Consider the following 26,762-nt stretch of genomic DNA (forward strand, 5'->3'; position numbering starts at 1 on the left):
TGGGGAGGGGGAATCAGAAATATTGTTTGGGGCTCTGCGCAAGGGAGGAGTGAAGTTTTAAAGCAGAGCTGTCTGAGAGTAGGTTACTCTTGTTCTGCAGCGGGGTCCCTTTTGAATATCTAGCCGGTCTAGGGCTTAGTTTCAACCAGCAGCACACAGCACCGGGCCTCCGGCAATGTTCCCCAACCGCCAGCTGTGTTTAAAAGGCGATAGCCACGACTGCGCCTCAGGCATCTTGTACATTTTATTATTATCATTATTATTATTACTATTATTATTAGTTGTTGTAGTAGTAGTAGTGGTAGTAGTATTGCTATAATCATTATTGTTATTATCAAGTGTACCTAAATACACAGACAGATCTTGGTGCGTATTTTACGCGTCCTTCTCTCATTGCTAGAAATGGCAGGAAGACTTCCTCCTTCTTCTTCTCCGTCTTCTTCTTCTTTAAAAAAGGCTGATCAAAGACAGGAGCACTTTTTCCTATCCCCCAAACGTTATGAAGTTATGAAGTTGGTAAATAATTTCGTAGAAATGCTGAGTTTGCAACAAATATTCTTTTCCCACAGCCACGCTCTAGCTCCTGCTGGATGTGTCCTACTGGCGAAGATCTCCAAGCTTGGTTATATTCATAAAAATTCGTGATTTATTTATCTATTTATATTTTTCAATTGAGACGGTTTCGGGCCCAACGTTAGAAACGCTGCTCTCTAAACAAGATAACTTGTGTTATAGCGCCACCTTGCTTTTGGATAAGAGCGAGGAAGCGCGGCTGGTGGATTGAAGTCAATATCGCAGGTAATTGAAACCAAATGAGAATGTGTGAGCAGGGAGCATTCCAGGAAGTAAATCTGCAGAGCCGATGCCAGTCAGAAACACAGGTGCTTTAAAGGAAAGGCTACATGAAATTGCACGAATTGTCAGGAATACAAACGTTTGCAAATATTACAAATGCATTTCTAACAAGCAATACGCTGAGTGCCTGTGTTCACCTGTGTTTCTTTTAATTTCGTTGTACCTGTGACAATGACAATAAAGTTTCTGATTCTGATTAACCTTAATCAGTCTGTCAAGCTTAAACTTGATCATTTTAGTCACCCAACAGAAGACACCATTTTTTTCGGATTCATGCAAATCAAAGTACATGCCTATTTGAAAAAAAAGCTCTTGTTGTGAGGGGTGTAGTTTGAACTTGAAACACAACCTAATATAATCCTGTGGCGCCATCTAGTGGCCGTCAATTATCATAAAACAGCTCCGAGTGGCGTTGGGGTTACTCAATTGAGTGCATTCAGTGGTTGACATGATACGACGACGTTAAGTAAGCAGGACTCGGTTTATTATGGAGAGTACAGGACAATAAATTGTCAGTAGTGATTCCGCAGAGAAAATAGTTTAATAGCTTTTAAGTGTCATCAGTCGTGTTTGTTTGCACCAACATAAACGATAAAAAAAAAAACAATAATAATAATAATAATTATTATTATTATTATTATTATTATTATGCGCAGCCGTATGTGTTTCACAACATAAAGAGATCTGCTCAGAACTGTACTACGCATGCGGCATCCGCGAGCGCATAACGTACAGTGCAGCAATAAATTGTGCTCGGTGGAGAACAAGCTGCAGTTGGTAGGGACCACACAGTTTATGTCAGTGACAGACAGAGGACAAACTGAACGACTAAGGTTGTAAGTCGGATTGTTATTTTAATTCAGCTTCCATAGTCGACAGTGTCAGTGTTTTAGAGTGCTGCTTAAGATTTAATCTACTTTCAAAGTTTACGGAGTGACTGTTAACAGTGGTTTCGGCGATATTGTGTAACTTCTGAGTGTGTGGTGCAGCAGTGATGCTAGTTTGTGCTAAGGCTCAGTAAAGCAGTCTGGCTTATCTACTAAGCCAGACACACACACGCCCCTTTTTTTCTTTAACGACTTCTGATCAAAAGCTGACAAACTACGGCTGCGGTGTGTGACAGCGGGAACATTCCTACAATGTTTTCACTTTTTCTGTTGGTTCCGTTAATGCTCAGTGACAGCTCTGTGTTGCAGGACTCCGACAGCTTCTTAAGTATTTTTACACCAGTAGGTCAAATTAGATTCACATCAGGAGGAGGTTTTAATTGAATAATCGATGTGCAACGCCAATAATGTGTTTGTTGACTCTCATAACTTCACGCTGTGGTCCTGACAGGTGTCCAACATGACTGTGGATTGGGTAGGATATGGATACGCCACGCTTGTAGCATCTGGAGGAGTCATTGGTTACGTGAAAGCAGGTATGTGTTACCTAAAATAGTTAAGTTAAATAATCACATTTCTGTAACAGCAAGTGTTACTATTGGTGCTGTTGTCTCGTTGGTTTATATTTTCCTAGGTTCTGACCTCCTGTATGTTTGTTCTGTCAGGCAGTGTTCCCTCCCTAGCTGCTGGGCTGCTGTTTGGGGGCTTTGCAGGTTTTGGAGCTTACCAGGTCTCAAATGATCCTAAAAATGTTTGGGTGTCACTAGGTTAGTAAACTTTTTTTTTTTCTTTCCTCTTTCCTCAGCTTATGAAAAACATCATGTCAGAAAAAGCTGTAAAGTTTGAACACTGCTGTGCCATTTAAGCCGCAGTCTTGAATGTTAATTGAATAACTCTATTATGCCTTGTGACCAAAAAAATACACTCAAAATGTTTAGTATGTGGACCCACATACTAAACTGCATACAGCAGCTGTATGTTCTGCATGTAAGTAAACAGTTTCTGAATATCTAATGTATTCATTGCAAGTGCCTTCACTAACCTTTTCCGTCTCCTGCTGTCTGCCAGCTGCATCAGGAGCACTGACTGGTATCATGGGGAAGCGGTTTTATGGATCGAGGAAGTTCATGCCAGCTGGTCTGATGGCTGTAGCAAGGTCTGGTATAAGTCCAATCAGCCATTACTTGTTATCAAGTACCACAGATGAGGACAGTATTATTCCAAATATCTTAGTTTGATTTTGGAATATTATTTTACTTACTTTGCACACAGAAACAAAATTATTTCACAAAAAACAAAAACTACCATGGCCAAACGATTATTATTTCTATTTTTCTATTATTATTTATAATATTTTGATTATTATAAATATTTCTTAGTCCGAAACCAGGGTTCTACCGATTGTCCTCTTTAAGACTATAATTTCAGACTTGTTTGAGTCATTCACTTGTGTCTTAGCAGTTGTTCTGGGGGTCTTTAGATACAGCTTGCTAGTTTTCTTCCCAGAGTCTTTGAAATCGTTCGCTTCCTACCTCTGCCAGGCTTGTTCTGCCTTGTGTGGCTCTTTCTGAATTTCTTGATGAGATTTGTCATGCCAGTTCTTGACATTTGATAACTTTGTGTATCCGTTGCCTACTTTTTGAGCATTAACAACTTTTTTTTTTTTTTTTTTTTTGCAAGTTGAAACTGATTTCTTTTGTTTTTGGTACGATGCTCTCTCAAGTGACAGCTCAAGCCGTTGAAGTTTTTATACTGTGTAAATAAAAAGACAACCTTCAGTTTTAACTTGGTATTTTTCCAGTCTTTGAGCATTACAGAGTTAAAGCATGTCATTGCACATGTCAGTTGTCAGGGGGAGCATTAATATTGACCTGGTAACTTTTATTTTTTTCTGAAATAATTCTGTTATTGTGTGCTAATAGAAATAATTTATGGTTTCTAAAGAAGGCTAGTATATTTAGAAATGCCATGTTAATAAATCCCTTGCTCCATTTACAAAAAAATTATGACAAAAACGTTTAATATCATCGAGGCACTAATAATTTTGTCCTCACTTCTATTTATATATTACATTGTAGCCAAGAAAGCCACATTTTACAGAGGATTTTATCCCCTCCCCCACTTCCAGTAATCTGTATTTTTTTTACTGTATACTTTGGCTCTTTGAATGAAGTCTAATGTAATCCTTTTGTTTCAGTGCTCTGATGGTGGGGAAGCTTAGCTTGGCGTTGCTCCAGAAACCTGTACAGTCCGGATGAAGTTAATATGTTGAAATATCAGTTCCCATCAGCTCCTGTGGCTCTTTTCAGAAGCACCCTCTCAGCATTTGCCATTTATGCCCAGAATCATGTCCTTTTGTTTTTTTTTTAAAAAAAAAAAAAAGTGTAGATGTATGAAATAAATGTACCCTCTTGTTTATATAGTAAATAGTTGTCTTTTTTCAGTGAATGCACCTTTGAACTTGTTTATTTGTTAAAAAAAAAAGTTTTTAAAAAATTCAGCTTACTCATTGATATATTACAAAGAGGTTTGCAGTTCCCTTACAGTTTTCAGAGTCTGCTGTATTTTTATGACACTCTGGATTTTTTTGTGTCACCTACTACATGCTGAATAAAAGCAGAGAGGATATAACATTACAGGAACCATTCATTAAAGACATTTTGTTATATGAAACTAGAGAAAAATAAATCTAAAGTTAAAAAATAAAAGTTGAATTGCTGTGCTGGAGTCCTACTTTAAAAAAAGAAGAAAAAATCCAAACAATGACAATGAAATTGGCTCCCACTGTATCTGAAGGATGCAGTGGGATTGTCTTGAGGACAATACCGGTCCTGGTTAAGCATCATGGCAACCATCATCTCCAGAACACAGAGATTCAATGCACATACAGTTTGGTGCTACTTGTATAAACATAACAAAGAACGTGGGATGTGCTCAACCTTGATATCTGAGCCTAAGCATAGTTAAGCAGCCTGCTCAGGATTCAATTTCTCGCCAAAGACTAACAAGCGGTAGTAGTTGTAGCACGTGCTCCCCCAAACTACCGGTTTCCGCCATATTTGGATGTCCAGTCGACCCTCCCATGGACGGGCTGCACAGCAGGAGCTCTGGTCAGGAGGTTTCCGGAGTTTTTTCCCAGTGCTGATGAATAACTGCTGCCCTTCATCTGAGAGCTGTCTGTCCTCCTCTTCCAGGCTTCATATTCTAGAGAAAACAAATGTCTCTCTTAATCACCAGCGTCTTTATAGGTGATGCTTTAAAAAAAAAAAAAAAACAGCAACTATTTGAAAATGGCAATACCTTCACCAGTTTCTTTTAATGATGAGTTGGATATGGGCTTGAGTTTTGCAGATTTTGGGTTGTCTTTTATATTATCAGGAGAAGAAGAAAGATTTACTAAAAGTGAAGAAAAGGGAGAAAGAAAGGAAACATACTCCCAGTAAATGTGATGCAGGTTTAAACGGAGGAAATTAGAAAAGAGTACAGGACGATCATACAACAGAATAGTTCCACTATAATACCAGAATTAATGTTTATGATTAGAGAAACAGAGCAACCTCTCAGACACGTGGGAAAGAGTGATTTTTTGTTCTCTCAGAGCAACGTAAATGATTAAAAGTACCTGGCTAAAAGTCTCACAAGTTATTTTGTTGGGTTTATATAGAAAAAAAAGAGTTATTTACTTGCATGCTGGCCAGCCAAGGGGGCAAGCTGGATTCTCTGTCCCACTGAGCCAACCTCTTTCTTTTGAAATGAAGAGATGTAACCACCAGAGAGGTTGTACTTGGTGCTCACAAAGTTCCCTTTAAGAAAATAAATACAGAATTCAACCAAAGGTCTGAAATTTCTGCATATCTTATTATTGCACACCCCAGATGTCCAACCAGCATTTATTAAACCAGTATCTATTTGCTAAAATGCAACATTTTTAAAAAACACAAAAAACTGATCTTGAAAACACAGATCTTCTCACATGCGGCTTTACGACCACTAACTTTATGTGTGAACACGCGTGACATACTGGAACCACCGCATACCCACGAGGGGCACAAGCGGAGGAATAGGGTCGATTGATTGTCATTCAACATTTCAAAGAACACCATCGAGTCTCTCCACCACCAGTCAGAGATTTTTATCTCCATTATTACTCAAAAGCTTCATTGTTCCCTTAAGATGTTGTGGTTGTAGTATCATTTATCTTCTGTTAAGCAACTGGAGTTCTTCGTTCTCATGTTAACCTGCATGTTTACACCCTAGTTTCACGCAGAGCTTTAAGAGGCCGGTTTCTTTCACATGCAAAGTGGCTGTTTGAATATCTGAAACTTGTTACAGCATCAGCCACCACCCTGGTTGTTGGTTTATTTGATTTTATCCTCAAGCTATTCTATATACCGCCTTCAGAAAGGTTGCACTCCAAATAACTAACAAGGCTGCGAAATACAGCAAAAAAAAAAAAATCAAATGAAAACAAAACAACAACAAAAAACCCAGTCTCACTTAAATACCTTTGGAGAGATCAATTTTCTGCAGTATTCTTTCTTTGACCACAGTTTTGTCTGGTGGGCTATCCAAACACTTTGCAGCAGTATCTTCTAATCACATGGCCCAAAAAAAGTAGAGTTGGAGGAGATGCATGGGATCAGAGAGAAAGGAGAAAAGACAAACAATAAAGTAAAGGCGAAGAAGGGAAACTGAAAGCCTTTTTGCTTTTTCAAAAGAAAAAAAAAAGAAAAAAAACTTTTCATGCTAAATAACACATTTTCATGCAGAACAGGCGAGCAGCACTAAAACAAACAGTGCTGGGAGAATGGATGGGGGAGGGGTCTACAGCTGCAGGCCATTTAGGGAACACTTGATCTTATACCTACAGTCTTAATCTCATGAATAAGCAATGGAGAGGTAGAGACGAGGTAACAGGAAGAGACAGCAGCAGAGAGAGAAGACGAGGGACGCATACTGTGTGCCTGCCTACATGACAATTGATTTATGGTGTCCTAGGTCTCCAAAGTCGCACATGCCTAGGCTCACTAACTCTTTATCATAACTAATGACCAGGTGATATTAGCTTCATCAGCAGCACTTAGAACCTTAGTATAAGAAAGAGGACACCGTCGTATTATGTAACACAAGGTGAATTTGACAGCCGCCAGGTTTCCAGAGCAAGTCATGGTGTAGTCATTATTTAATCCACTGAGTGAGCAGGTTTGTTGTCTGTTGTCAAACCCAATGCTTGAATATTATATTTTTTGTATGTGCTTTGTATTTTTCTGCCTTCGTACATTACAAAAAAATCTACACGCTGTCGGGCTGCTTCAATGTGTTACTGAAATCTGGAAACTTGAGTCCCGTCCACTGTGCACTATGCCAAACCTCTTAACACTGCTGCATTAGACATCATCAGTCTTTACCTGCATTGGCTCTGGTGACAGATAATCCTCCCCCAATAGGACCAAGTGGTTTATTTACAGTGTTTGAGGAGTTCTCCCACAGGTCCCGCAGTGTCATGCCAGTCAGCTCCTTTTCTCCAGAGGAGGTCTGATTCTTGCTGATCAAGCCTTAAAGCCAACAAAATTACAAGATTAAAAATTTAGCCCTCAGAAAGTGCCATTTTCACAAAACTGATTAAAATGCAAGCAATTGGATTTTATAATAATAATTCAAACCACGATTAAAAAAAAAGAAAACTTTTATTTATTTATTTGTAAGCAGAGAAGCAATGACCTATTTTAAACAATACAGATAAGACTACATATTAGTCTTACCAGGCAAGTATCTAGACTGGCTGAGATAGTGTTGGCGGGCCGCAGATCCTGGAAGATTAGAGTCCATTTGGCCAGTCTTTACATTGTTTGGTAGCTTGGTAACGGTACTGAAGGAGTATAGAGGTTTCTGCTCCTGGTGTCTGAAAACAAGGCATTACAGTAAGTTCTGAATATAAATGTGGATGTTGTGGAATGTATGATAAATATGAAATGTATTCAATATTGCATATTTATTTACATATATACTGTAATTTATAAACTGAAGCACATAGTATAGCAGCACATAGCATAGCAAATGCTTCACCAAGCAAAGTTTCCACTCTTCTTAAGCTTACGGTGGACATTGGTCCTTGGGGCTCTTCTCCTCCTCTGTATTCACCAGGCTGGGTTTCTTGGAGTTGGAGGCGGATGTTTCTGAACGATCAGATTCCTCCCAGCTGTCTGAGGTCTTGGCCACTGTCTGGCCCCAGCGACGGCGACCGCTCTTCAGCACACCCGTCCCGACGCCACCAGCATTGTTCTCACTGCCCAGCGCCTTCTGCACAACATAGTAATGTCACGTTTGGGCAATGAGTCTTGCTGAATTAAGTTCTACTTTCAACCACTGCATCTGCACCAGAACTTCTGCTCTTTCAGAGTACTCACTTAATCCAAACTGACTACTTTATTTTAAAACCTTTTTTTGCAACTATTTAATCTGACTTAATAAAGCTACTCACTGCATGGCTGAGGCCTCCAGGTTTACTCTCAGCCTGGGGTAAGGGGATCTGCTGCAGAGGCTGTTGATGGTTTCTGGAGGAGGTTGTGGAGGCTTTAGACTCAGAGGAAGACTGCTGCAGTTCAACTTTGTACTCAGAGGCCTGTTTTTGAGCAAGCGGCCTGTTCTGGACTTTCTTGACCTCCTGGCTCTGAGGGCGTGGCCCCAAGACCTGACCCACCTGGAAGTAAGGATAGCGCAAGGCCTAGCAAAGGAGAGGAAGGAACACAGATTATTATTCTGAATAATCTGAGGATATTCAATTACACTGAAAGAATATTCCTAGAAACAAGAATAATACACAGTCTGTACTTAAAAAAAACAACAAAATAAAGCACATCATTGTGTAACTTGAGTCATTTAAACTTGCAGGGATGGTTTTCATGCACAAGACAGAAAACATGCACACCAAACCTAAATCCCAGGGCATTTTAGAAACACCCCTGTGTACCATAGGGTGTATTTTATTCAGCAATTACAGTTTTCCACCATCTGAATCAGACAAGAGCTGAATGAGCTAAAATTAGATGTGCATCTGTGCATCTGAACAGAACCACCCACCTGGGAGCTGTTTAGGTAGAAATGGAAAAGCTTTGTCACTCCCTCTAACGGTGTTAGGCCTAACTTTCTCTCTGGAGTGTAAATTACAGTCAACAATATGATGGGCATATAATGTTCATAATGTGTATGCACATATGCAGAGAGGAAAAATGTTTTGCAGCAGAACTGAGAATGAAGTATGGCTTAGAGACTATTTAAAATGTTTAGGATTAACAGTGAAATCCCTGCCGTGAAAATACAGATAATCTTCATGAAGTGATGAGTGTTGCACTGCAATGGAAACTGCTTCTTTGAGAACAGGTTACAGATTCATTTTAAACAACAGGCTAAAAAGGGTCTTTGTTAAAGAGAACAAATTAAGCCTGGAGTAAGACTTTACATGCCTACCTGTGCAGCAGTGGGCCTTTTTTTGGGGTCCCAGTGCAGCAGGTCCTTCATCAGGGTAATAGCCTCATTGCTGGCATTTGGAATAAGGGTCTTCAGGTGGGTCGGCACACATTGAGGAAATCGAAAGTTCATGGCAGTTGCTAGCTGGTGACCTTCTGGCCAGTCGGTCTAATGGAGGACACAATCAGTTGATTACATATTATCATTATTCAGCTGTGTAAAGGTTGTTCTGGACATTTTTATTTTGTCTTTTTAAATGTTAATAGTTTAAAACAGCAAAAGTCTGAGGCAAGGTTTTTACCTCGTCAGATACCTAGAGGTGGCGGCTGTTATGAGCCAACACCACGTAAATAAAACTGAACCGTATTGTGAATTGTGGCTGATGTCACAGACTAATCTCCTGGCCAGGTTATAGCAGGTTGCAAACAGAGTTAATAGTGATGGTGTTGGAAAGCCTTTTTAATCAAGTGTCAATTTGTTCAGCATGAACCACACTTAAAACTCTTTAGACCTTAGAGAACTAAGTAGGCTTGCATATTATTTATTCTAATGTGATTTAACTACACTAAGTATAGATTTTCATCTTTAGGAATAATGTTTCAGTTAAATTCAGCACTTGATAAGTTTAGAGTATTAATGATTGAACACGTGAAATAAGCTCACCGACTGAGCTCAAGCATTCTCACCTCTCTCCTTTCACCTTGGTCTCACCTTTTTGACGGTGCCCAGGACTTGGCAGATCTTAAATATCTCGTCTACTTCACTGTTCCCAGGGAAAAGAGGTCTGAGTGTGTACAATTCGGCCATGATGCAGCCCACAGCCCACAAGTCAATGGGAGAGCTGTAGGTAGATGACCTGAGCAGGACCTCCGGAGCTCGGTACCTTGACAGACAGTCAAGAGCAGTCAGATAAACAGCTTGTAAAAGTCAGTGTAAAAATACATGGCCATATGGTCCAATGAAAAAAGCATAAAAACCATCATGTTAACTTTAGCTTAGCTCACTCTAACCAGTGCTTTCTTTTCTATCTTAAAAGTGTACCACTGTGTGGAAATTCCTCTCACCATCTCGTTGATACATAGTCTGTGTAGGGAGGTTTGGAGCGGATCTCTCTGGCCAGTCCAAAATCTGCTATTTTGACCAGTTCTGGACCCATGCACAACAAATTCTCTGGCTTCATGTCTCGATGGAAGAAACCTGTACAAAGGTTTATATCAAACTTTTAGCTACATTAGACTCCACTCAAATCATGACAACAGACTGGCACTATTTCCTGGTATTCTAAATCTAATACATAAAAATGTTATTCATAATTCAGACAGAACTACTTGTGAATGGGTGAATGTTTGCCTCACCTGTAACATTAACAGGCATTTGTATTCAGAGCTCAATGTATTTCAACATCATCATTTTAAATATACAAGTACCAGGGCTACAGTGCTTCAGTACTGCAGCTGTCACACAATAACAGTGTAATTTGGAGTAACATTAAATATTAAAATTACTCGTGCAGATGTTGAAAAAAAAAGGCAGTCCATGTCACGTTACTAAAAATGTACTCTGCTGATGCAAAATATTTTCCTATGATGGAAGATTTTAAATGCAGTAGCAACAATGGCATATAATCCAAATGTGATTTACACTGACACCCATTTAAGTAAAACAAAACCAAATGACTCTTGATTAATCGAGTGTAACTGAAGGAGTTATAAAGTTTGATGTCATAATAAAATACATTTTGGACTGCGCTGCTACAGAAAACAACTAAGAAAATACAAGGACATACCTTTTAGCAATAGAGAACATAGCACAGACACATGCATGTGCAATATAATACTTTTGGTCTACCTAAGGGCCACAAGACTTTTTAAATATCACATACACCCAAACTCACAAACTACAGGTTAATCTACTGTTGAATGAGTAAAAGGATGACCAAGGAAAGCTTCTTACCATGTTTATGTACAAAAGCCAACCCAGACAGCACTTGAAACATGATGTTTCTAATTTCATTCTCTGAGAACATTTTATTCTCTCTAACAGCAAACAGATAGAAAAGGAAGGAAAGATGGAAGAGAAGAGAAATCAAAGTGTTAAGAGAAAGAAAAGTGGAAAAGTCTGCATTTTGGATATATGGAAGCACATGTGCACATTAAAACATGCAAAGGTTTGTATGACCAGGGTCTTTTTCTTTTGTTTAGCTGATCACACCATGCCTGATTAAAAAAAATTAGAGTCAAATGTTTAGAGTGCTTTTTAGTGTGCATGCATAGATATAAGTCATCCATACATCCATTCTTTACACAGCAGTGATACAGACCATTAAGTAAAACAAGTGTTGAAGCAAGGCATTTATGGAGGGTTCACATACTACAAGAGTTTTTGATCGTTGATTGAAATAATTTAATGTATGATGACCTTGTTTGCTTGCGAGATTCTTAAATATTGACATGCCTTTGACAGTTGAAATGGTCAGTGAATCTTGCAGTATGAACCCACACTCTCGTACGCTTTCAGGTCATGAAGAAAACACAGTACACCTACCATGTTTGTGAATAAACGACAGGCCTTGCAAAATCTGAAAGCTTATGTTTCTTATCACTGACTCAGGGAACAATTTTTTTCTGTAAACATAAAATCGATATACCTCCCATGAGCCAGTTAATGAAAGCAACATAACATTAACACCATTCTTTCTTACATTATACAGTAATCGGTAAAATAAATATATTTGACCACAAATCTGAGCAGCTTTAAAACATTAACTGTCTTTTTGACTTATTTGCTTTTGCAAATAAAAAACCTCAAGTTTGCACTGTAGGAGGTTTTCACACTAGCAAAAACATCAGGGCATCTCCCAGAGAAGGTGGCAGCTGTTTGCAAGAGAGAGCCTGATATAGAGGACTTATAAAGCTTTTAGAGGATGATATTGACAGACTTAAATAACAACCATTAGAGCCTATCAGATCAATCTGGTGTTAATCAGTGTGTGGGCCAATTGGCAATGACACTACACAACTGTGTTAAACAAATTCTTCAAACATTTGTATTGTGAAACATGATTTTTCTTTTCTTACCTGTCCTTCATAAGCTGGTACAAGTTCTCCTTCATGTACTCAAAGACAAAGTAGAGATGGTCATTCTCTCTAATAACCTCTTTTAGTTTCACCACGTTCGCGTGGTTCAGCTTCTTCAGCGACTGGGGTGACGCATGTTTGGAAAGATAAGGAAAACTGTCTCATGTAATGCGAAAATTTTCGTATATAACAAGAACACCTTTAATACAGATATCAAAATAGTTAATGTACTAATTGATGAAGTGTAGCAACTTCCACTGGTGCATGGTTATAACAAGAATTGCTCTTCCTTGGCTTCATTTAAATGTGTAAGCCTGGCTTCTATTAGATGTTGATTTATACTCAACACAGCTCACTTTATAAGGTAAACTTGTTCAGCCTATAGTTAACACAAATACCTAATCAGCCAGTCCCATAGCAGGAACTCAATGCTGAAGTTCAGACTGAGCATCAGAATGGGGAAGAAAGGTGATTTAAGTGACTTTGAACGTGGCATGGTTGTTGGTGCCAGATGGATTGATCTGAGTATTTCAGAAAGTGTTCATCTCCGGGGGGTTTCCCATATAGCCATCTACAGAGTTTACAGAGAAAGGTCAGAAAGAGGAAATATTTGGCAGTTCTCTGGGCATTATTGGTCATATGTGAAAAGCCAGACTGCATGATCTGTGACACTATCATGTCAATATGGACCAAAATCTCTGAGGAATGCTTCTAGCACTTTTTTGAAGGCGCTATACCTCAAGTGGCCAGTGAGTGCATTCAATCAACGATTTTCTTAATGCATTACCAATGTAGTAGTGGAATGCCACCTTTTAATTTTCCATTGTACTCTTATACATTTTGACAATTTACATTTGTGTGAACATATCTATCTATTGGTCAATCTATGCAACAGTGGTCTGCGAGTAATTCTGTTATAAGGTGCTTCAAACAGGTGTATTAATATTACCATGCTTACCTTTACTTCTCTTAGGTTCATACATTCCTCCCATGAATAAAACTTCCTCTTCATTCTATGGAAGACCATTAAGGAATGTATACATCTTATTATCAGATCATTACATATGTAATCTTTTCAGGCCATATCTATTAATAAACATTATTATTACTTATTACAGCATTTACAAGACTCCTCTGTGCATCTCCATCAGTAACTTGGAAAAGTGATGAATGTAATGTGATAAATATTCTAATCAAGATTTTTCTGTACTTAAAATGAAAACATATTCTGATTCTGATGACCTACTCTGCTTTTTCACTGTTATCCAATGTGTGTTTGTTTAAAACAACACACCTGCTGTTATACGCTTGGGTTCTCTGATCAACATTACTTGTCCTTTCTTCTGGAATTACATAAGGGTTACAGAATGAGCCGATATCTATCCACAATGTCAGCAACCTGACACACCCCTCTACTTTCACTCTCTTTCACCGTCACACATGTATTGTCTTGCATGGTAACCAAATGATCAACCAGTGGACGCACGTCCCCAGTTTCGCATCTATTATTGAACACTGCTGCTATGTTGCTGAAACAAAGCAATGTAGTTTGTTTGTCCTGGTGATGGCAGGTCAGGGGTTTCTAGCTTTACAGCACATCTGTTTCATAGTGTCACAACAAACATTAAAGAGAACAACAAAGAAAAAGGCTGTGATGTAAAATGAAAACAGTCATATTTTGATTTCAAAGGGAACAATTTCTTTCTGCATCACAAATTTGAAAAAAAAAATGTAATAAAAAATCAACATCTACATGTAAAAACTTTAACAGATACACACACACTTGATAGAAATGTGATTTTTCACTATGTTTTGTGAGTATAAAGGCTCTTTGGTAGCAATAGGGGATCTACGTTAGCATTAATTATATATCTACTATAGTGCAAACAAGATTGTGATTTTATTTTGACATTATTAAGACTCATTGCTGATCAAATATGTACATAATATAGGGCTGCATGACACCACAACAATAAATCCCATAATATTAATATTATATTAATATGTTATAAAGGCTGAATAGGGAGAGACAACCAAAAAATTAAAGAATGGGCAACATCCTCACCTTTTGATGGCTACAAGCTCTCCAGACTCATTGCTTCTTCCCATCATCACACTGCCATAGGTGCCATCACCCAGCTGCTTCAGGGTGGTGTAGCGATTCATCATTACTCAAAACAGTTTCATCAGCCTCTTTATCAGCTAACTTTATTATTGTGTGAGATGGGCTGTAGAAAAACACAGCCGATTCATCAATCAAATATCCTTCTTCTTCCTTCAAGTATTGTTCAGTCTTTGTTTCATCAGCCAGAATTCACTTCTTTTTTCCCAAAAGAAAAGATCGTAGTTTGGCCAATGTTTGTCTTTGTCAGCCAATCCTGGGAGTTTAAAGCTCATTTTGCAGTAACTGATCCATGTAAAAAGATAGGGATCTCGGTCACGCAGTTGAACTAACAACCAAGAGACAGAAAAACATGAAAAATTGTCAGCAATAAATACAACCGCAAACAAAAGATCACATAAATCCAATAGCATGCCAAAAAACTCTGTCGACCAGGATTTTTAAACAATGCGAAAACAAAGACATGCTAAGACCACTTCTTGTTTTTCCCTCAGTGGTAGGATTAGGTGTGTGTCACACTAGAGGCTTCAACATGACCACCCAAGGGAGATGACAAAGCCAACCCTAGTCAGATTAGGCCAACAGGGATGTAAATAGGATGTTACATCACCATCATGCTTACCGGTATCCACTACCTTGCCCAAGCACCCTGCCTGGCAAGAGGATTTGAATGACGCCACAGGCCATCGTAATCACTGGCCTGATGTACATTCAGCCATATAGACCTCCCAAAAAACTTACAATTACAACTAATATACAGTGCCTAACAAATTTATTAGACGACCTGTCATTTCATCAAGAAAACAAAGTAAACACAAAAATATTTTAGAAATCTGTCCAAAACCTAAAAATAAAATTGTTATTTATTAGGCAAATAACATATAACAGATTTTAGCTGGCATACTGGACTTCTCTGAGAAGTCAGAGATTAATCATACATAACACAAAAGCTAAAAACCTATTTTTCTCTTCATGAATGCAAGTAAATAACTGTAATTGTAAATGGCATCTTGCTCAAAAAATAATAATGTGCTTTGCTATTTCACCCTGTTTTTCTGTAAAACAGTAAATTGAAAATGAATGAATAATGACAATCATTATAATTTAGAATTAAAATGATCATTTTAATTAAAGCGTGTGTGCTTTAATGATGGTTCTGTAATAGTGGATTAACCATTATAGAAACATAAAAAACAATTTTAGTAATTAGCAGGTGGTGGTCCGTGGGTGGTCTAATAGGTGTGCTAAGCAGTGTACTTTAATGAAACTAACAAACTGCGTGTTCTTCTCGGAAATAACGCACAGCTATCTTCTTTTGTAGGTTGCAAGTTTGTGCAACTGGATCATAATCACATATGTTTGCTGTAGAATGTGGCTTGAAAAATAAGCTGTGAGATAAGCACACAGAGTTTTATATAGCTAGTGCGATAGGGACTCCCTAATTAATTACACTGGAAAACAATTGCTCTGGCCATTTGACTTTTCCTCAAGGAGTCATTATGCAACCACTGTAACATATTAATCATTACAAAAAATATTAATATATGATACAACTAAGACCTTCAAAATGTGACACTGTAATGTCACATTTTGTCACTGAGTAAAAATAAGCAACAAAACAAGGGGAGGGGGCAGTCGCATATGGCGATCTGTTGTGAAGGGATTTAAAGGGAATTAAGATGTATCCAGGCCACGTGACATTAGAAAGCTAATCAAGGTCGACGATATTAAAAACTCACGTCTACAGGCAGTGTTAAAGAAACCAATACTTCTACTCACATAATTCTTAACTTTTGGTTAACTAACAGCTATCACACGCATTCAACCCCAGCAGTCTTTCCATGAAACGAATAAACTAGCTTTACTCTAAAGCTAAAGCTATAAGCTAAGACTGCTTAATGTAAAAATATTAAGCAGGCTATTTTATCGGGAAAAGAAGGTGAGTTGGCATTTGTTGCTGACATATCAGACTTAACAGTACAGTTCCTCGACCATTTTGTGCAGACTCTTTCTTGTGTGTCCCTTCTTCTTTTTTCCCCTCACTTTTAAACTCACCATGTAGGGTCGTTAGTCCCTTCCTCGGCTGCTGTCCTGCTGATAGCTTCAGATAAAACGAACGTAGCTCTTACAAGGTGAGCGCGCGCGTGTGAGCGTGATTTCTCCCCATGGAAACGTACACACAACCGCGACGCTTGTTGTAGCTGCCAAGTGACAAGCGTGGAGACGGCGCCCGCAATGATTTATGGGCTTTGTTGTCCTTTGAGTAGTATGGCGTTAATAGCCTGTATTCAAATAGACTAACCTTTCTAACTTAGGGATGCCTGTTCAATGTGGACTCTTTTTAATGTAAAATATTTTGAATTACAAATAGATAACTAAAGTGAGAGCTATACGCACGGTTTTTATTATTTATTTATTAATTTTATTCTACTTTTTCAAAACACGAATGTTCTTTCGAATAAGGAGAAAAAGAACCCGACTTGGTCGCAATTCGAGGACTGCACCAGTAGATGACGCTGTATGATTGTAGAGTGACATAGATACATAGTGTACATAGATAGTATCTACTTCGTATGGCATTTGGCGTTTATTCAGTGTTTATTGTGTAGGGAATAATATTCTAATAATAAAAAACAAATTACATAACTAACAAGTTAAACACAAAATATATCACTATGTCATCCGTACAAAAAAAATGAATAAAATGTTTTTTAATATTGAAGTAGACTACAAGTGTTACTTATGTCATTTGTCACCTGGTCAGTCACGTGATCAGTGAGCTAATTAGTGCCTTAGTGGCATTCTACCCGTCCTAAATGTCATGGTTTGCCTAGTGCGGTAGTGTGTTCAACCTGCCGGGAGGGGAGGAGGGATTTCACCCTAAGAGGATTGCGGCGATCGTTAGCTGCCCGCTGGCTTTGTCAAGGCATGCCGGTTTGCCGGTTGGAGTCCAACCGACAACAACGAGGTACAGTTTTCCTCCCAGATACTCGGCAACGAAATCGGTTGGACTTGAAATCATGCATATCGAAGCAGCGCAAAATCGATCGTGACAGTCCAAGATGACCTATGGTAGATTTTACATGGTGGGAGCGCATGGAAATCCTTCACCAGGAGTGCATCAGTACCAGAGAGCAGTCTCTTGAGGGAGTTATTGCTGACAGGCGGCTCCCGATATGAAGACCAGACCTGCGGGGATCGGCAATGTCCATGCCGACTGGATGGGTTCGCTCCCCTCCAAGCTCAGTGCCATGCCCCTCAAACATCTAGCGGTGCCAGGTGAGTCCACAAAGCGTAAAGATATTTAGTCAACGGAAGAAGGAAAATGTACTGTGGTAATGTTGACTAAAAATAGACCTAACCCCACCCTCACGCCCAGCATAACAGGGGGGGAAACACTGCTGATTCCTTCATCACCTACTGATGCAGACGGAATCCTCTCTTTTTTTTTCACCTTGATTTCTTGTTTGATTTCGATTTCGATTTTTAATTTTCCATCACCAGCAGCAGCTCTCCCTCTTTTTTCCAGGCTCTCACGACTCTTTCACTTTTTGGGTGGATGTGCATGCTCCCGTGGGCCCCGATCAAAAGGTTTATGTTAAGTATCTGGCTACCATGTTCAGTGTCTTAGCCAAGAAAGTCATGGTGAGGTGGTCCATGACACAGGTACTGGACTCAAAATCACTGCAATACACACACACACACACACACACACACACACACACACACACACACACACACACACACACACACACACACAAATTAGCCTAAATGATACATTTTTGAGATCTGTGTTTTACAGTCTAGTGTCTGTGTTTCTCAGCTTCTTATTATGTATAATGTGATGTGGTCTGTGTCGCCAGAACCTGACTTTTAAGGAGCAGCTGGATGCAGGAATTCGCTACTTTGACCTCAGGGTGTCTGCAAAACCAGGCGAGCCTGGAAATGAAATCTACTTCATTCATGGCCTCTTTGGACACAAGGTGAGCGGAGGAGAAAACTTTTACTGCCATTTTGGGTTGTTATTGTGACTGTTGAGCTGGTCTCCCTCATTTACTTTTATGTGTTACATTTTTCATTTTAATCTGTCACAATCTGATATTTTCCTTCTGTGCTGAATGCTTTTGTGCCAGCTCCAGTCCTAGAATGCTAAAATGACATTTGAATACAAGCTTTCATTTTCTCCCAGTATGAACAGTAACTGTTTTCTTCTAGTACTGTGTTGCAGTTGATGTTGCTAATAGTGGGCAGAGATGACCTTAAGCAAGGATCAGCGTTTAGCTATAAAGATGGGTGATTCTTTTCCCTACACGAGGAACTCTTTGATTACAAAGATTCTGTCATAACTTGACCATGTGACTGAAGAATATTTAATAAAGAAATGCATATTCAAGATTTTCTGATGTCAGTGGCATTAGCAGCTGTAACTGTATACAGGTTGATATTTGACTCTATTAACCTTTATTTTGTGAAATATTTTGGTGGAGTTTTGCAGTGCCGCACTCACTAAAATATTTAAGCTGCTCTTTGGCGTTCTAATATGCTGACTTTAAAAAAAGCAGTAGCCTTTCTGCATCAGTTCATGACTGAGAGACTTTAAGATTTGTAAATTTGTATCCTGATCTCTGGCTCTTCACCCTGTTTTCTCACAAAGGTGAGGGATGGCCTGTTAGAAATCAGCTCCTTCCTGGGCAGACACAGGAAAGAGGTGAGAAGCACATTTTAAAAATTTCTAAACATAAAACATGTAAATAAATGAGCTACATTTACACTACTAACTGATTATGTTTGATGTTTAATTTATGTAGGTGGTGTTCCTGGACTTTAACCATTACTATGCAATGGAGGCAGAGCACCACGTTTACCTCATCAGCATGCTCCAAGAAGTATTTGGCAGCAAACTGTGCAATAACTGTGCGGTGGAGAACGTCACTCTGGACTATCTCTGGGAGAAGAAATACCAGGTGCGATCAGACTGCATCAGTACTGACGGCCTTTATTGCAAAAATGTTTGTGTGCTTGTTGTATGTAGCAACAGGTAAATGTATCTGTCAAATGTTTTCATGAAATATCATACTTGTATTCATTATATGAGTGGCAGAGTGAATAGGAATAAGTCACAACAATTGAAAAAAAAAAAAAAAACTGAGCTTTGCTTTTTCCAATAATCTTCCATCTTTAGAAATCACAGCCTTGCAGGCTTTTGGCCTTCACAGAAGTCATCTGGGAACATTTCAGCCTACACCTTATAAGGGTGCTGCCACTAGTTGGACTGGTTTCATGTACTTTTCTTTTGGCTATAGTGTTAAGCTGCTCCCATGACAGCTCAGCAGGGCTGAGATTCATTCACTGTGCAGACAGTCAGCTGACTTATTCCTTAAATAGTTCTTGCAATTTGGAGTTATGTCTGGGGCATTGGCCTTTTGGAGGAGGAAAGTTGTTCCAAGTACGTGGTGTCACAGGCTATGGCAAGGTATTGCAAAATGGAGTGATAGTTTTTCTTTTTTCATGTTCTCCTTAAGTCACGTGACTCCAAGCAGTCCTCCAGCACCTTCACTTTTACCACATTTCACAGATTTTCATCTTTTTGATCCATTTCCTCAAAACTTGGACTCATGGTGAGATGCTCCAAGTAATAAGCACACATGTTGTTCTGACTCCAACAGGGGTACACCCTGGTTGGAACTGTTGCATAACTATCACAGAGAGGTGGGTATGTGTAATTTAGAGTTACCAATTAACCTAAACCCACTAACTGGAGAGAACCCACTCAGACATGGTGAGAACATAAAAACTCCAAAGTTTGTGACCAGATGCTAGATTTGAACAGGAGCTTCTTGGTGTGAGGCAACAGTGCTAACCACCAGGGTGCCCTATCTCTAATCAGTTTGATATTTATAAAATGCACATATTAAGTGACTTCCACAAACCTTTGAAATGTGGTGTACACCTACAAGTAAAAGGAGTAGACAGGTGTTCGTGTAGCGGTGTGTTAGCGTGACCTCTGTGCACAGGTAATCCCTTCCAACTGTGATTTTTCCAGGGCAAGAATTAGTGGCAAGTATCATCCTATTAGCACTTGTTTCATAAACTAACCTACATTTATCCTTTCAGATTTTTGTAGCTAAAAACGTTTCAATTTTTCTTTGTCTTTTGGTGTCTCCGATATTACTCTTTCATATTCTTACCTCCAGCTAAGGTGTGAGTACTTCTGCGTCTGCATTACATTACTACAGTCAGTGCATGTTTATGTTCAGATACTATCATTCCTGTTCCCATGACCCTAATCTGTAACTGGCTTAGTTAGCAAAGAACAAGGAGATGAAGTGCAGGGCAGACAGTGAGAGTAGAGCACAAAGTGCACAGTTTGCAGGTGAAAAGGGCAGCTTTCCTCCTCACTCTTTTTTGGCATTATGAGAAACCCACAACTCAAACTTCTTCTGACTTTTCTATTGCATCTCTGCCAAGTCACTGTGGATGAAGACTGTTCTGGTCAGATATTTTTCCAGTTACACATAAGCCCAGATTTAGACTTCTGCGAGGACTCTTTGTAGACACATCAGTGGCGCACATCGTTGCTGGTGTTTGTGCTTGTGTTTGGTGAATTGTGTTACCTTGTGGTCCTGTCCCAGTGTTTTGAATACGGCTGATAGAAACAAAAACCCCCAAAATGCTGGGACTTTTTTACCTGCTCACTCCCAGCTCATTGTTGTGGTCGTAGTTGTGGACTGTGTCGACCCAACGTGTACTTATGTTTCTAGGGAGGTGCAGAGGTTACCTCGTAGGCCATGGCATAGGGCTTCAGAGGGGTTTGTGGTTATGACATAGCTACAACATAGATTTCCTGCTGAATATTAAATCTCCAGTAAGGGTGAAACATGCAGATACCACCATGAATGCTCAGTTATCTGTAATCATTCACTAACTTTGAGGTCAGGCGTATCACCATGCTAGGGTCATTGGTTTGGGGGGTGGGTATGTATATTTTTGGGTACTTTATGTTTTGCACTGCAAAATGGATCACAGAACTCGCCTAAAGTCTTTTTGTCTGCAGACATCTGATCACCAACTTTTATTTTTTTTTCTCTTGACAGGTGATTGTGTTCTACCATCATCCTTCAGCCCAAAGCGTTCCTGTCATGTGGCCTGGCAACAAGATCCCTGCTCCCTGGGCAAACACCACTGAGCCCATCAAGCTCATAGAGGTTAGAAAATAATAATCATGTTTTATCTCTTGCTGTCTCCATTTTGTTCTTTTTCTAACTAAAGATATTTAAATGCATTCTCTTCACATGAGATTTATTCATTCAAATTTCTGCCTTCTAGTTCCTGGAAACTACGCTGAAGGAAAGAGACAAGCAGGGTTCCTTCCATGTATCCCAGGCCATCCTCACTCCCACTGTCAACACTGTGGCTAAGGGGTTGCTCTGGGGCCTGCGCAGCTACCTGGTGGAGAGGTCCGTGACTGCGATTGGATGGTGTAGAGGGAATCATGGATCATATTTGTATGACAGTTTTAACATAACAACTCTGAAAAAAATCTTAAGAATAACTGCTTCCTCTACTGCTCATCTTCATTCATTTATTATAGTTTGTGGCCAGTAGAGGTCAGTAGAGTTAATGGTGCTAATGAAATGCATGGAACAAAGTCAAGCGCTGGCTTTGCACATGCCTTAAAAGGCCAGAAAAAGAAGAAATTCTAAAAATATTGAAAAACTACATTGCAAGAAACACTGCAGATCTTAGAGCACATCCTGTAACACAGTAAGTTATAAGAACATGTTTTGCATCTTTATATTGACTGAATGGGGGAAAAAAACAGTGCACAAAACATAAATCAAAACTTTTCATAACTCTTAAGAGATTGTATTCTTCGTAAGCAAAGGCATATGATTTTCACTTTTTTTTTTTTTTTGCTGTCATCTGGCTTTTTTTATCGTCAGTGGAAGTCTTGATGTAAGGGTATTCTACTCTCTATGCCCTTACATCTGCCACCGGGCACCAATATCAGGGTATAAAACTTCTGAACAGACACTACGGCGAGACAGGAGGTAGCCTAATTTTGCACTTCCGAGGAAATGGGATTGTTTATCCAGCAGTGATAAACAATGTGACTTCCTGGTTTTGTTCTGCTGGTGACTGAAACATAGTGAAGAATCAGAGGGTGTTAGAAGTGATACGGCTACAGCGTCGCTGTGTTTGTGTCTATGCCAGGAACTAAAATATGGAAAGCATTGATTCTGAATGGGGGCAAAGCACTGTCTCCCTGACAGATGGACAAAAATGTCCGTCCCTTTAATTTTCTTTCCCCAATATGTCCACTTTCTCCCACATTGTGACATATCTCAAAAGTCAGTCAACAGCTCTTAATGAAATCTGGCAGAAAGAGAAACAATTACGTAAGGAACTACTGATTAGATGTTTGACAGTGTTGTAGACATAACTATAAAACTAAAAGACAAAACCTTGGCAGTGGATATTTTTGGTGTGTATTTGCAAGGTCATGAATTTGGTTTTGATTCAAATTTAAATAGCAGGATGTTCGGTGCAACAATAATTGCCGTAATGCTTTGCTTGCTGATACAGACTTTCTTCCTTTTTGGCTCTAGAAACCTGCCAACCATCATGTCCTGGGTTGAGGCTCAGAGGCCAGGGGTGGACGGAGTCAACATCATCACCTCGGACTTTGTGGACCTCACTGATTTTGCCAACATTGTAATCAAGCTAAATAACCTGCTGTTGTCTGAACAGAACCGCAAACCAAGATGACACACGTTTTCATACCAGGAAGACTGACATGGTGGCTTTGAGTCTAGTGGCAGATTTTCCCTGCCTCTCTTTTTATATTGTTCACAAACGGCTCTGGTGCTGCTGGTAGAGCTTCAGTGTATTTGCTTAAGGACACTCAGCATTAAGATGTGCAGGGATGGACTCTGTATGAGCTTGGGTCCTCTAAAATAAAGCCTTTCAATTTTTAAGGAGCTCGTCAGCTAACTTTCAGTCTGATTTTAAGTTGTAGATGACTTTCTTAGCCTCAGTTCTATGAAGACAGTCCAAAAGAGGGAAAGAAGTGAGAGCTCAGATGAGAGAAAACCAGGCATGCCCAGCTGCATTTTTTTACCATCTTCATAAGGCAGACTGAGTCGTGTCATGCTGGAGTTCTGGCTGCATCTGCAGATTCCTTTTTCTGCTTTCCCTTTTGAGGGAAAGCTAGAAATACATCTCATATTTGCTACTAAATGGGACTGCCAGGCAGGTCACCAGATTGGTAGCTGCTGTACATTTTCCCTTGCATGATTATATGACTTTTAACCTCTCAGGTGCTTATGTGGAAGTTTATTTGGATGGTTTATCAATATTACAGATGTGAATTTGGTTTATTTGTATTTTTAAATGGTCTTATGAAATTACTGACTTTGTAAGTTAAGATAAGAGACAGAATTGCATGTTAAAATGTGGCCTGTAGGCATTTTAGCCACTATTGTATGAACTGCACACAAGGGATTAGGATAGCTTCTTTGTTTGTTTACAAGATAAACTCTGTGTGAAAAGAAATTCTTGATATGATTGCAATGGAACTCATTTGTATTTCCAACATACTAATGATTGTTGAAACTGGACCAGTGAGTTAGGGTTGGCTTGTTAAATGTAGACTTGGTCTTTTTCCAGTAATTAAATGAACTTGAGGGGAAAAAAACACATACTTAAATTTTTTTTCTTGGTATTTTTATTTATATGTTAAGCAATGCCTTTTTTTTTTTTTTAATGAAAGAGAAGCCAGCTGCTCTCTCATTACTTACTGAATTTAACAAGCAATGTGGACTATGGCACCTTTAGGAGGACTGCATAGGAAAAGCCCAGTATGGGTGGAAATTGCGCCGCAGTTCCCACAAAACGCATACAAATACACACAAATAGCTATATATATCTTTATGTTTATCGTATTTTTCCCCCTTGGTCTGTTTCCTCTTACAGTGCTTAAATGTGCAGAAATAGAACTAGTCTCCCAATAAATGTATGTTGGAAAGGAAGTGAAGAGTATATGGTTGTGTACAGTATATGCAAACATGTGGATGAGGGTTCATTTAAAAACTGTTATGCTTAAAATGAAACCAAATGCCAACTGTTGAGGTCTTAAATGTTTTTGCTTGTTTGATAGTGTGCATGTGCATCAGTGTGATTTACAGTCTGTGTGTGTGCCTGTCAGGGCCAGTGATTATTATGCATGCGTGGACTAGAGCAACGACAGTCACCCTGCATTCTTGTGGTCAGACTAGAGTAAGAGAAGAAAATGAGACAGCACAGGAAATGTCATATAAAGAGAAAGGAAGGAGTAACAAAAATAGACTTTTAAATGAAGGTAGATGACATGAAAGATCTGAAACAAAAGGGAAGAATTTAGTTAAAATAGAGCTGAAGTTGTAAAATTGTAGCAGGTGGACCTGTTGCAAGAGAGCGATCAGAACAGCTGCCTTTTCCTGCAGCGGCATCATCATCTAAAAGGGAAATGTTGTTTTACTTTTTAACCCTGTCCTCATTTTGTCACTTACCGACTCACTTATGTCAAATAGCCTGGTGTGTCCAGGCCACATTGTTGACAAGGTTGAGTGTGGTCACCAGGCACTGCGAGGTCCACACACAGACGAGCAAAGGCACTTTAATTGTGGAGTAATTACACATACCATTGTAGGCAAGTGGGAGAGCAGGGAGCAGCAGTTCGAGCAGCAGCTCGAGCTGAGAACATTCCTCTGTTGTTTAGATTGGTTCTGTCTTTTGCTCTCCCCTTAGTCTCTCACTGAACTGTATCCCTGTTGGCTTCCCAGGTTTCAAAGGAGAAGACGATCTAAGCGTAATCACTCAGATGTTAATAAAATCCTGCAGTATTAACTTTTTCTGTCCAGCCGTTTATAAAGACTGCTGTTCTGAAGCTGCTCTCTACCCAGTAAGGTGACAATACTGACACAGAGCTCCCCTAAACTGGTTGGGCACCATAGCTGAGATAGTTCTACAACTGTGCCACTTTAAGCAGTGGTATTTCTGCCACTTCACATGTTCTCATGTCATTTCTCTCTTACCAGGTTCAGAACTTCCTTCATCTACCTCAGTTGCCGAAATATTTTCTCTGGTTACAAGGCACGTGTGTTAAACTGGTGCAAGGCAGTGGTTTCACATATGAGTAATCAGGGTTTCCATTCATTAAATCTCTGGTACATCTGTGGTGTGAAGTGTTTTAACCAAAACCAGCCTTATACACTCCTGTTTGCTAATTTTCTCCTTAAAACTGCTATGACTAGTGCAGGGATGTCAAACTAATTTCACATCATAGGACACTTACAGCCAACTTTGATCTCCAGTGGGCCAGACCAGTGAAACACCCCCTTTCTGTCAGTGCACAGAGGTTCAACTACAAATTTAATCTCTGACATATCTTAATATAACATAAATTGCTTCAATTAAGACAGCATGTCTCAGTTTTTTTCTTACATGATAAAGATAAAGAAATCTGTCAGCATCACTCTTTGAGCTTAACTGTGAGAAATATTACCAAAGAAATTCTGGTATTTCATTGCCCATCCTGTCCTGTAATTATAACAAAGAAAGTTCTTATTAATTCACAGATTGTTGTTTTTTTTTTAATTGTGAAACCACTGTTAAAAAACAACTCCCCGAACTGACATTTCTATAGTAAATGGTGAAAAACCTGGTACTTTTCTGTCATTTAATTGCTTATCTGTTAATTTGGTGTTACTCCTAAATATACAGTTACAAATCCAAAAGTTTAGGCCCTCTTTTGCGTTTTCCAAAGACATCCAGTAATCCGCATCAGAGTCTTTGCCAGGTGGATTCAGGCCTCTGGACACCCCTGGACTAGAGTGCTAAAACACACGTAAAATGCATCTGACACTGTATCTAATGCCTATAGAAGTTCGGGTTGAATGACAGCTGACAGCTCGGACTTTATAACAAAAGTCAGATTCAGGTTTTGTCAAAATTTGGAGAGTGTGATCACTTTCCAAAGAGCTCCAGTGCTCCTGCTACACCTCCTGGGGTCACATGAGAATTGTGGAATCCATTCGGGAATGCCGTCTAATATTTGGTGGCCTTCTGAAACCCACATGCTCTGGGATGATATCACTGGGAAAGCTTAGAAGCTTTCATTGCTTCTAGGCAACCATGCAAACATAATCACTTAAGAGCTTCTGGAAATACTTGAGAAGAAAGAAAGCTAAAAGGAATAGCAATTTTCAGGCAGTATTACCCAGATAAGGTCTTAGCTGTTCCCTTTTTAAATTCTTTCTCATTCAGGACTGATGGATCCATTAGCTGGTACCAACAAAAGTTTTAAAAAGTCCA

The 26,762-nt window shown here is 39.3% G+C and overlaps 3 protein-coding genes across 13 annotated transcripts; 2 read left to right on the forward strand and 1 right to left on the reverse strand.

Annotated features, from left to right (window-relative positions):
- The first annotated feature begins 1,560 nt into the window (after window positions 1–1,560).
- On the forward strand, window positions 1,561–4,103 carry tmem14ca (transmembrane protein 14Ca). Of its 3 annotated transcripts, none has more exons than XM_040043870.1 (5): window positions 1,561–1,688; window positions 2,194–2,278; window positions 2,408–2,509; window positions 2,811–2,898; window positions 3,940–4,103. In XM_040043870.1, exons 2-5 carry the CDS (start codon window positions 2,203–2,205, stop codon window positions 3,998–4,000), a joined length of 327 nt encoding a protein of 108 aa, XP_039899804.1. In that variant the 5' UTR covers window positions 1,561–1,688; window positions 2,194–2,202; the 3' UTR covers window positions 4,001–4,103. The 3 variants fall into 3 exon arrangements, with proteins under 3 accessions (XP_039899804.1, XP_039899803.1, XP_039899802.1); XM_040043869.1 differs by having other exon boundaries at window positions 1,565–1,691; XM_040043868.1 differs by lacking the exon at window positions 1,561–1,688 and adding an exon at window positions 1,761–2,084.
- Window positions 3,859–16,707, reverse strand: mak (male germ cell-associated kinase). 8 transcript variants are annotated; one of them, XM_040043858.1, is made up of 16 exons: window positions 16,464–16,707; window positions 14,352–14,736; window positions 13,245–13,299; window positions 12,287–12,408; window positions 11,163–11,245; window positions 10,274–10,406; window positions 9,921–10,092; window positions 9,210–9,377; window positions 8,224–8,466; window positions 7,840–8,039; window positions 7,505–7,644; window positions 7,151–7,297; window positions 6,248–6,334; window positions 5,426–5,545; window positions 5,043–5,138; window positions 3,859–4,946 (listed from the first exon to the last, which is right to left on the reverse strand). In XM_040043858.1, exons 2-16 carry the CDS (start codon window positions 14,453–14,455, stop codon window positions 4,783–4,785), a joined length of 2,034 nt encoding a protein of 677 aa, XP_039899792.1. In that variant the 5' UTR covers window positions 14,456–14,736; window positions 16,464–16,707; the 3' UTR covers window positions 3,859–4,782. The 8 variants fall into 8 exon arrangements, with proteins under 8 accessions (XP_039899792.1, XP_039899790.1, XP_039899791.1 ...); XM_040043856.1 differs by having other exon boundaries at window positions 7,840–8,042; window positions 16,464–16,706; XM_040043857.1 differs by lacking the exon at window positions 11,163–11,245 and adding an exon at window positions 11,754–11,833 and having other exon boundaries at window positions 7,840–8,042; window positions 16,464–16,703.
- Window positions 16,708–17,148: 441 nt separating this feature from the next.
- On the forward strand, window positions 17,149–25,295 carry plcxd2 (phosphatidylinositol-specific phospholipase C, X domain containing 2). 2 transcript variants are annotated; one of them, XM_040043866.1, is made up of 8 exons: window positions 17,149–17,687; window positions 17,938–18,074; window positions 18,272–18,391; window positions 19,063–19,116; window positions 19,217–19,372; window positions 21,503–21,613; window positions 21,735–21,913; window positions 23,018–25,295. In XM_040043866.1, exons 1-8 carry the CDS (start codon window positions 17,585–17,587, stop codon window positions 23,175–23,177), a joined length of 1,020 nt encoding a protein of 339 aa, XP_039899800.1. In that variant the 5' UTR covers window positions 17,149–17,584; the 3' UTR covers window positions 23,178–25,295. The 2 variants fall into 2 exon arrangements, with proteins under 2 accessions (XP_039899800.1, XP_039899801.1); XM_040043867.1 differs by having other exon boundaries at window positions 17,155–17,687; window positions 21,735–21,865.
- The last annotated feature ends 1,467 nt before the right edge of the window (window positions 25,296–26,762 follow it).

Source organism: Simochromis diagramma, unplaced genomic scaffold (assembly GCF_900408965.1).
Source record: "Simochromis diagramma unplaced genomic scaffold, fSimDia1.1 OVJJ01000602.1, whole genome shotgun sequence".
Classification (NCBI taxonomy): domain Eukaryota; kingdom Metazoa; phylum Chordata; class Actinopteri; order Cichliformes; family Cichlidae; genus Simochromis; species Simochromis diagramma.